The sequence below is a fragment of the Coffea arabica genome, chromosome 6e (assembly GCF_036785885.1).
Source record: "Coffea arabica cultivar ET-39 chromosome 6e, Coffea Arabica ET-39 HiFi, whole genome shotgun sequence".
In the NCBI taxonomy this organism is placed as follows: Eukaryota; Viridiplantae; Streptophyta; class Magnoliopsida; order Gentianales; family Rubiaceae; genus Coffea; species Coffea arabica.
Window position 1 is genome coordinate 4,433,140 of NC_092321.1, and position 10,978 is coordinate 4,444,117.

Sequence of the window (10,978 nt, forward strand, 5' to 3'; positions counted from 1 at the left end):
TTATTAGAGATTTTTTATGTAGCATTTTTTGTGATGTGATGTATGTGAGATAAAAAGATAATTGGAAAGATAAAAAAGTGTGTTGGAAATTGTAATAATGATGTAAGCAAATATATTTTGGCAAATAAACCGCAATCCAAACAAATCTTATATACTTTAAAATATTCAAAAAAAATAACACAATTCAAAACATTTTTTAAAAGCTTCTACAATAAATTACAGTAAAGTTTTAAACAAACACACAAAAAAATCTATTTGCTGAACTTGTTAAGTAGTGCTGAACCTGTGTGTATTTTTTTCAGCACAAGAATCCTAACTGAATGCTTAATTCTGATAATAATCAATAGAATTACTTCAACTATTTTATCTTATCTACCAAATCTACCCTTGTTTGTTAATTATGTTCAAAATTCTTATTTAATTAAACAACCTAATATTCTCTATCTAACGATTTTTAGTTTCTCTTTCTCCCTTTTTAATGACTTTCACATCTTCTCCATACTCCTCATATAATATATTTCATATTTCATATTAATTTGATTTCAAAATAAATATTATCATTTTCATACCTAACAAAATTTAAACTAATTAAATCATAGATTCTATTTCTTTTTTGAATGAAAGGATATAAGGGCAAAATTGTCAAATTAAACTTATTAAGCATTCAGTTATAAATATTTATCAAACAGTATAAATAGGTTTAGCATTAAAATTCAGACATTCATATATTTTTTTCAGTGCTTAAAATTCAGCAAATTAATTGTTTCAGTATTCAGATTTCAGATTTCAGACTTCAGAATTCAGATTCAGATTTATCAAACGGAACCTAAGTTGTGATATTTGTACTTGTTCTTTCAATTTTTATCTTCATAAATTTAAATTTTGAATTTGACTAGTAATATGTATATAATTAAAAAAAAATGAGTTATATTGGAAGAAGAGTGTAAAAAGTGCTTTAACTTTGTTAATGTGATAAATATTTTAGGGAGTTTTAAAACGAAAAGCTTGAGAATTTCAATGGAGGGCGGAGGAAGTAACGAGATAAAGATAACAGTACAGTTGCGACGGAGACGATAACTAGCAATTCTAAATATAACAGTAACATCACTGCAAGTTGGGTTCTATGTTTTTATATCCGAATAAAAAGTTGGGTTCTATTTTCCGAATAAAAAATGTTTTGATGATGGTTCAGTTTTGGTTGATTTCTTTATATTCTGTTATGTTTTTCTGGGTCTCGTTAGATCTATTTTTTTTAGATCCCATTGGGCCTCTCCCTTCTCTACGATAGATTAGAGTAGGAGCACGAGTAAGATAGATTAGTTATTGTCATCTAAAAAAAAAGGTTCCGTTTGATATTTGGTGCAAAGAAACTGGTGTACTGATAAGCTTTACAGACCAGCTGATGCACCTTCATTAATTTTACATGTTGCTCTTTTGAAAAAAAATTTTGCACGTTGATAGTGGCAGGTAAACAAAAGGCCAACGTCCAAGTCATCCAGCATTCTTAGCTTTAGTGGAAAGCTCATGCAGGTTCTTCCAGTCACTTCTGGTTCAAGTAAAAAGTTCGTACACAGAATACCCTGGACATCGGTCGAAATTGGGCAGTTGCCTTCCACACCATGCACAAACAATAGAATATTCCCGTTCTGAGGCAGCAAAAGTAACAAATAATATATACTACTACTAGATCAACATGGTAGAGGTCTATTCTTTTTTTTTTTTTTCCGTACACAGAGATATCCGGGTTTTCGGATTGATAATACCTAATGATTCGACTAATTTTCTGCGACTCGGGAGAGGAGGTCCCACTCCACACCGAGCATTTGCACGCAGGACTCGAACCCTAGTTGGCAAGGACCTTTTGGTCGCCGTACCCTAACTATTGGAAAAACAAAATATGCATGTTTTAGCGGGACTAGTTAATTACTTAAGTTATTCTAGAATGAGTATGGTGACAACTCGGTGATGATTTTTTTTTTCCCTTCCCCTTCTAAAAGATATTCTGAACCTTGTAAAGGAGAATGAATTCCATAGTCAAATTAAGTAATCAATCGTTCACAATTTAAATATTATTTGCCTAATTATAAACGTTTCAATATAAATGTTCGAATATTACCTTTGTTTACCGTCCCTGCCACAAAAAAGTTGCCCTTGGGTCATTATCAAGAAAAAAAGAAGTTGCCCTTGGGTAACGTAATTGAGCTTACAATTACTAACAAATTGACACATTTGGGGCACAGTATAAGCAGACCAAACAATGAATCGGGCCATCATGCATGGTATTTCCATTTGGCACTTCACATAAATTATCACACGCATCCTGTCACTCTGTTCAATTACTAAGGATTTGTTTGTGAAGATAAATATTTTCCTCCAAACAAAACAAAGAATTAGTCAATGGTACCCTGTAGAATTTGAAAAATTCTTTGAATGGTACCCAGTTTTAGTCTACAGCGTGTCGTGGTATGCAGATGGAGATGGAGATGGAGATGATGGAGTTTCATTGCTCATATTATATTATATTTGTAAAGATATTATTGGATTGGATCTCGTCGGCCATGACCGTAAAAGTGTCGTCGATTCGGTGCCATGGAGTTCCATGGCCGTTCACTATTCTCAACCGGGCTTTATGCCTCCTCATGTACATATAATTGACGGACCACCAGAGAACATCAAGTACGTTGAATTATTATTATTATTATTTAAGATCATTTCTTTTATACGATTAATGTGAAGATTTCCTCCTAATTACCAAAAATTAAGTGCATGACACATAAAAGTAGGCTCCGTTTGGATTAGCTGCTTTAAGGATATTTTAAAAAAATGTTACTGTAACAGAGTTTTTAGAATATATTTGGGGATATTTAAAAGTAGTAGAGTTTTAAAAATATATTTTGAGATATTTTTAAACATTAAAAAAAATTTAAAGTATCTTTTAGAATTTTTTTAAACATTTTTATAATATTTGAAAAACTAATTTTTGATCCAAACAAAAATTTTTGGACTTAAATATTCAAACATGTTAGCGTCCAAAAAAATGTTTTACATCCCCAATGGTAGAAGATAAATTAATACATAAATTGTCATTTCAACAACGTTGTTTGTATAGAGTTTGGGAAGGGAAACTTCCCCCAAAAGAAGAAGCCAAAACAGAAAGGAGGTTGCAAATTGGAAAGCTTCTCGTACATTATTAGTCTTGCTTCATTGAACATTTCCCGACATGTACACATGATGACGTGATAGATAATTCCTACCTGTTGATATGTGATTTCTTCTTTTTTTTTTTGGATGCTGTCATTATGTCGTGGTTTAGGGACTGCGAGTGAATTTTAGGGGAATTTGCTCACGTCAAGGCAATCCCTTCGTTGTATCCTCCCGCCCCGACTGTCGACATACACTGGACCACACGGACCGGCTGCCAGGAAAATGTAGGCAATAAATTACGAAAATTCATGCAAAAGTATGTAAAAATGACTAGTTACGTGCTATAGAAACGATTCATGGGCCTCTTGCCAGATTTTTCAAAATTACTGCACCTAAATCAAGAAAAAACTAGACTTTCAAATCGTTCATGAGCATGACCCGCAACCGTACCATATCAGCTACAGTAGTATAAAAATTCTTGTGACCTTTTCATTTTTGCTTGTGCTGAAGCAACATTATAATCCACGGTGTCCTAACCCTACCAATAATAATAATAAAAAAATTATTAATGTAAATTTGGTCTAAAGTTTTTTATAATATATGCAAGAATCATATTTATATGATGATGCAAGGAAAAGTAATGACGAATCATGGAATATGATAATGTTAGAGATGATAGCAGGGCGGGTGTCCGCCACCCCTCCCAGAAGGGAATTACGAGGTGGGCGCACAGATAGGGACAAGAAAAATTCTTTTCTCCTACTTTAAAAGGGTAGGAGCGGGGGAGGATACCCTCGCCTCGACCTTGCGTCACATAATAAATGTTATGTGTATATAAAAGTAAGAATAGAATTCTTAATTAGTTATTTGTAATTAAAATTAATTAGTTTTGTATAGCATTTGTATAGCACATTAGGTTAGACTATTAGTAGTAGTAATAGTACTATTTGTAGTAGTTTTTTTTTTTTGGGGGTTTAAGTTTGATATTACGTGCATTAATTATCTGTATAAGAAAAAAGAACTTAATCCGAAATAATTCTGGCTAGCCGTTATAACTTATAAGCATTAAGAGGAACAAGACAAGAATCGCTCAAGGGGGACGAAGCAAGCTTCTCTCGCCTCAATTTCGTTCCGTTACTATTCCTAAACACCCTAAAACAAACTAATATTCAAAAGTGAATATACAACTATTGAAGGAAGCCACCAAGAATAGCCCTCGATCACGATTCACAACCTGATCAGATTGCCAACTGGCGCATGTGTGGAGCTGACATTAATTGCTTTGACGAGTATATTAACCAAATAGGGTCGTAGACCGGGTTTAGTTAAATATGTGGGATAATTTCAGAAACCTCCCTTGAGTTTTTTAAAAATTTCATTTAGCTTTTTCAAGATTTTAAAAATTACACACACCTCCCTTATCATTTAAAATGATAATACTATCCTTAAATATTTTGATGAAATTCCCTTGTTTGGTATGTTTATACTTAGAATGACTTTTAAAATTATTTTTTTATTCTTTTTCCTTCTTATTCCTTTTTTTTAAAATTTTTTGCCAATAAAACTATAAAACTACCACTATTACCTCTAATTTCCATTGTAACCAAATGTCGAACTAGTAATATTTTTTATGAATTAACTTTATATGCAATCCAGTGTTTTTGCTTTTTTTTATTTTTTATTTTTTGGTATTAAAATTAATAATAAATCAAAAGAAAATGGCCCAAAATCACTACTAAATTATGATAATCTCACTATTCGAAAAATTTATAAACTCTAAATAAATTATTTCAATATTTTCTTTTCTATCTTATAAATTTAAATCTATAATAAAATACCATCAAAAGTATTCTGTCATAGTGATAAATTATTATTATGGTTGTTTATCAAATAGTAGGTATGGACATGAAAAATTTGACACATTTTCTTATAATTATACTAGATAATCTTATAATTGTATAGGAAAGTAAATTAAAACTCATTACACAAGGGTATTTTTGGATATTCATATAAAAATTTGATCAAGTCAATATTATTTTAAGGTTTTGTCACTAAAATGATCAAATCAAGAGAGTTATGTGTAATTTTTTAAATCTCAAGAGAGCTCAGTAAAATTATCAAAAAAACGCAAAAAACTCAGGCGAGGTTTCTGAAACTATCCCTAAATATGTTGCAGAGGCCAGGCGTGTTGATGGGACTCATGAGCTGACATCAATGTAGCGTAAGTTACCAGCATAACAAACTTGTGTGCTGACTGTCCCTTGAATGGCAATTTCCAATGGTGATCGAGAGATTTGAAGATTCATTTAGAGAATGGGCTTTCGTTATATTGCGCCACCATTAAATTCCTCTTCTTCGAGACAATGGGTGTGGGCTTCAACGTTGTGGTTTCCTTGGGGCGCCGCAGTGAAACTCATCATTAGACAAATGACCAATCAAACTCGCATTAATCAAGGCAGAGCTAGCCTATGACTATAAGGATTGAAGTCTCAAAAAACAGTGAGAAATCTTCTGAAGGGAAAATCGCCAATTTAGTCCTTAAACTTTTTTTTTCCATCAATTTAGTCCCTATACATTATTTATAGCCAATTTAATCCCTAAACTTATATTTCGATTCCAATCAAGGAGCTTAGCGGCGGCGTCACCGCATAATTTCCATCGGCTTCCAAATCTAGGAACCCAAAAGGGGTATTTTAGGGACTTCCATATTTTTCATATTTCTCTTTGACTTTCATCTTATGATACTACTACTGCTGTGGAAGAAGTGGTGCTACCGGAGGAGGAGGAGGAGCCAAGAGGAACACTACTACTGCTGCTGCTGCTACTACCAGTACTACTAGGAGTAGTGGAGGTATTGGAGGAAGTGGAAAGGAGACCGGTGCTGTTGAAGCCAATGTAGTAGGCCGAGGAGTCATCCGGCTTGAAGAGGCCGTAGTTCCTCTCGGAGGTTGGGCTGGACTTCATGTTCTCGTTGAAAAGGGCGAAGACATAGATGTTCAAGTCGGCGTTGGGCCTCATGGGCGTCCCCTTCTTCCCGCACACCAGCTTGTTGATGAGGTTGCCGTTGTACTTCTTGGCATTCTCCGGAGTGGCTCCGGCCTCGTCGGTGTCCCCCTTGGAGGGCCAGCCGGTCTCGAAAATACCCTTTTGAAGAACGAAGCTTGCATGTAAATTTTTTTTTTTTTTTAAGTAATTTGTTAAATAGCCTGCCTGAAACCCGCTTGCGGGTTTCCTGAGTGAATAGACGAAAATACCCTTTTGAAGAACGCAGCTTGCATGTAAATATTTTTTTTTTTTAAGTAATTTGTTAAATAGCCTGCCTGAAACCCGCTTGCGGGTTTCCCCCTTATGTAAAATGACTAAAAGCTGCGTTTCTGTTCTATTTATATCAAACACATACTCTCAAACCCTCACCTGAAGGGTGAGGATGAGAGGGGAGGTTTGCTGGGCATCCTAGGGCCCTCCGATGGGCATGTGCAACTCAACGCAGCTTGCATGTAAAAAAAAATTTTTTTTTTTAAGTAATTTGTTAAATAGCCTGAAACCCGCTTGCGGGTTTCCTATAGCGGAATCCTGAAGGAATTCAACTTTGCAAAGCATTCGTAGTTGGTGCGCCCATAATCTAAGCCGGCCCTTCTTCGCTGAGCACCAGACAAATTGTATGTGGTGCGTAATGATGAGTAAGGCTTTGGATATACTATATATTAGAACTATACATTATACAATGCCAAAGCAGCTATGGCACGCACCCCATTGATCTTCTTCCCAGCACTTTAACAAGCTTTTGAAGGAGATAACTCTGCATAATTCATCCCGATGATGAGGAGGCAAAGATGGAAATTCTTTAATTTTTTTACAAAGTTTCGAGGAAACTGGGGTTTATTATAATTGTTTACACTGGAATAAATACAGTAGGGGTGGCGGGATCGACGATCCCGGAGTTGGGCTGGAAAAGGACGAACTCCAGAGGGACCTGCTTGGGGTTGGCCTTGTAGGCGAAGTAGGGGTAGGCATTGATGAGGAAAGGGGAGCCGGTCTTGAGATGGAAGTTGAGGATGGCAGTCAAGCAGGGGGTGAGGTCCGGGTGGAACCTGCAGGCGAAGGGGAGGTAGGAGGTCTGGAGGACGGCGAGGGAGTGGGCAGTGGTGATGGAGACCTTGTCCTGGAGGTTGAGGGAGCAGAGGACGGAGTAGACGCTCTGCATAGCCCGGAGTAGACGCTCTGATGTGATAGAGGAGATGGAGGTGTCGTTGAAGGTGAAGACCATATAGAAATAAGATGAAAGTCAAAGGGAAATATGAAAAATATGGAAGTCCCTAAAATACCCCTTCTGGGTTCCTAGATCTGGAAGCCGATGGAAATTATGAGGTGGCGCCGCCGCTAAGTTCCTTGATTGGAATCGAAATATAAGTTTAGGCATTAAATTGGCTATAAATAATGTATAGGGACTAAATTGACGGAAAAAAAAAGTTTAGAGACTAAATTGGCGATTTTCCCATCTTCTGAATCAGATTGAAGAAAAACAAGTCTTAAAGATCATGCCCTACCCGTAAATTGCGTCCACTTTTGCATTGGAAAATTTTAGAGTTTTCTCATACAACAAAATATTATAGTAGTAAATTTAGAATTTCTCAGACAACAGCAGAATATAGAGTTCAGTCCAGCCTTTGTCATATTTCCTCGGGGTACAAAATAATAGAAAAATTCACTGTTATAAAAACAAAAGCTTTTGGTACCGCACTGTGGCCGTTAGCACAGTAATAATCGTCTGATTCTCGAGCTTAAGACCTCATGCTCTCTAGCACTGTCATTTTTTAAACTTTTTTTTTTTTTTTGTATTATTGAAATTACACGCCTCAATAAAACCAGAAAAAGAAGATATATTACACACTAGAGAAGTATAGGCTTCTATGTTCAAAGGCCTGTTGCAGACTTTCATCGTACGTGGCCCATATATATTATGCTCTCATGTTATGAACGAGAAACAATTGAAAATTAAAGAAACAAAATGAAAAAACCCTTATAACAAAAAATAATCATGAGATGTTATTAAAGTGAAAGCAAATGGACGTAGATGCCTATGGAATATGAAGAATATACCTATTGAACGTAGGAATCAAATTGGCAATGTGAACTGAAGCCTCCTATGGGGTTGTTGAGCAACAAATTAAGGGTGTATGCCAACAACATTTTTCCTGGTTTGAATTCGGAGATTGAAGCTTACACATGCTAGTATGTTTTGCACACAGTGGTATACAGTATCCAGCAAAGGTTACTCAAAAGTCAGTACTCGGTAACCAACTCCAACTTTCAAGTACCCAAATCTAACTTCCGTCGCCTCCACATTCTTTTAGGAGTGTCTAGAAACAAAAGAAATTTGAAGTGAAGGAAACTGTATCATAAAGCTTGATCAAATGAAGTATGACGGACCTAGCTACTGCATCTGCATGTAAATTTAATTTTTGACTTGGTCAGAGTTCATCCCTTTGACTTTGAGGAGTGGGTTCCGTGCATGATGTGGCGGAGGCGTAGATGTTTTGTAGCCACACCCGGTCGGCCTCGAAAGAGTCAGAGTCATTGTTCCGGTGCCACGACCAGTGCGCATGTGTTTGGTTGTAAACCCTCAATCGCCCATGTCCAAAGCTTGCTTCCCGATATACTGATATAGACGGCTTTTGCTTCTCAAACCTTCAAATACCAACGCAAACAAAAACGCAAATCAGTACCACATGTCATAGTTATTAATATTATGTCCAGTGAAATTAATGCTTACTTGAGAACTCCAGAAAAAAGAAAAAGAAATAAAGCACCACGGCGCTTAATCAATACGTAAGTCATCGATCTCCACTTACTTTAGAGCAAGTCCCTCTCTATTCCCGCCGTCACCGACGGTTATGTATACAGGACCACAGGGATCGGCCGTGTTATCAAATACTCTTGTCTGCAGTGAAATGATCAAAACCCAGTCAATTATATTCTGTGGTCCGACCACAAACTCAAGCATTGATACTCTGTGGTCCGATAATATATGTGTTATCAAGAAGTAATTAATATATGGAAATTATATAGTAGTATGATTCATGAATGGAAATGAAATGAGGAAGTGATTTGGATCTTACAAAGCGTTCGTAAGCGTGCACGTGTCCGGCAAATACCGCATCCACTCGGGCCTTGTACAGCAGCTCTTCCATGGCCTTTCTCATGCTTTCTCCTTCCCCTTGATGAGCTTCATTAGAGTTGTACCAGGGCGCATGAAGGAGAGCGAAGATCCAAGGCGTGGTCGTCCTATTGACCTTGGCCAGGTCAGCTTCGAGCCACTTGTATTGGTCGGAGTCAGCATCGAAGTCGGTGTAGGATCCCAACATGAGAATGTGTGCCCCGGCGACGTTGAAGGAATAATACAGATTCGACTCGGAGCCGCTTTGTTCGTATGGCATTCGCCATCTTGCATTGTAAGCTCTGAAACCGTGGGGGTATACGATGGGGAAGGTTTCAATTTCGTGGTTTCCTTCTGTTACCATCCATGGCCTCCGACTGGCGTATGGCTCCACCAGCCGTCCGAAGGAGTCCCAGAGTTGCTGGTGGGTGTCGGCGTAGGACAAGTCACCGGGGAGTAAAAATACATCATAATCCCTTGCCCCCACGTGGGATAAGGTGGAGGCTGTCCATTCTGTCTGACCCAGGTCCCCTGTTAAACCACAACCAAAAAATAAAAATAAAAAAAAATTCCGATTTACTCCATAATTTTATTCGAGGCATCCAATCCCTTGATAGCCCCACGCCTGTCCATAGCCTTTTTTCTTTTTTCCACACATTACTTATTGTTACTTTTGGAGCATTAATTTTTTTTTTTTGTTTTTGCACATAAAACAAAACATAAATTGCGTATTGTCTGCCTATCCATGTAAGGATGTTTCTTCAGCAGAAAAAGCAGCAGAAAGCATAAAAACGGCAAAAATGCATCAAGCAAAGCGTGAAGACACGGCAAAAGTCCGGCATAGCGCATCATCTCTGGGTTACTTACTTAAGGAAGTAAACTAACCAACCTAACAGCATCTGAAAGAAGTGCACGCAATATATAATGCAAGGGAAAGCGTAAAATTGATTTTTCCAGGATGATAGGCTAAAGAAACCACTGACCCACGATAACAAATTCAATCGGCAAATCCGAGGGAGGTGTCCTGAAGCTAGATTCCGGGCCGGAACCGCCGCACCTGTAGTAATAAGTTGTGCTTGGCTCCAAGGGTCCAATTACGACGTGGTGAATCTCACCTGAGCTATAGAAGAAGTAGTGGTACGAGGTATGGTCACCAGTTGCGGATGCTTCATATGTTCCCGGTGATTTCCCGTATTCCACCGTTGACTTCGTATGCTTGTGAGAAGTAATCCACGATACCCTCACATGATCTACTCCGACCAATGATATATGCACCTAACGTACACATTTCGTACGAAAGAGGAAAGTTTGCACAGCACATTGTCAACTTCAGGGAAGAAAAAGAAACAGACAAGGAAGCTCTTGAGAGCACATGAATCCAATAAGTTGAAGTCACCTGTTGAGGATCAGATTCTGATCGGGTGTGTGAAGTGAAGATGATCGGCCGGGGAGGGGGACGAGAATATTCCGGTGATGCATGGAGGTGGCGAGGAAAGGATAAAAGAGTTATCAGCGAGAAGAAATGGAGACGTCGTATTGATACTTCCATCATCTAAAATCAGATCAAATGAACGCTAGGAAAAAGAAGGTTTTGTACGGTATGTTATGTGGTATGGATCTGCCATTGGTGGTCCACTATATATATAAAAAAATGCATACGAGGAACTACGGATATAG

At 37.4% G+C, this 10,978-nt stretch overlaps 1 protein-coding gene across 1 annotated transcript; it reads right to left on the reverse strand.

The window, feature by feature from the left end:
• Window positions 1–8,164: 8,164 nt before the first annotated feature.
• LOC113697606 (purple acid phosphatase 22) lies at window positions 8,165–10,978 on the reverse strand. The gene is made up of 5 exons (XM_027217290.2): window positions 10,698–10,978; window positions 10,285–10,576; window positions 9,264–9,832; window positions 8,997–9,085; window positions 8,165–8,832 (listed from the first exon to the last, which is right to left on the reverse strand). Exons 1-5 carry the CDS (start codon window positions 10,851–10,853, stop codon window positions 8,616–8,618), a joined length of 1,323 nt encoding a protein of 440 aa, XP_027073091.1. The 5' UTR covers window positions 10,854–10,978; the 3' UTR covers window positions 8,165–8,615.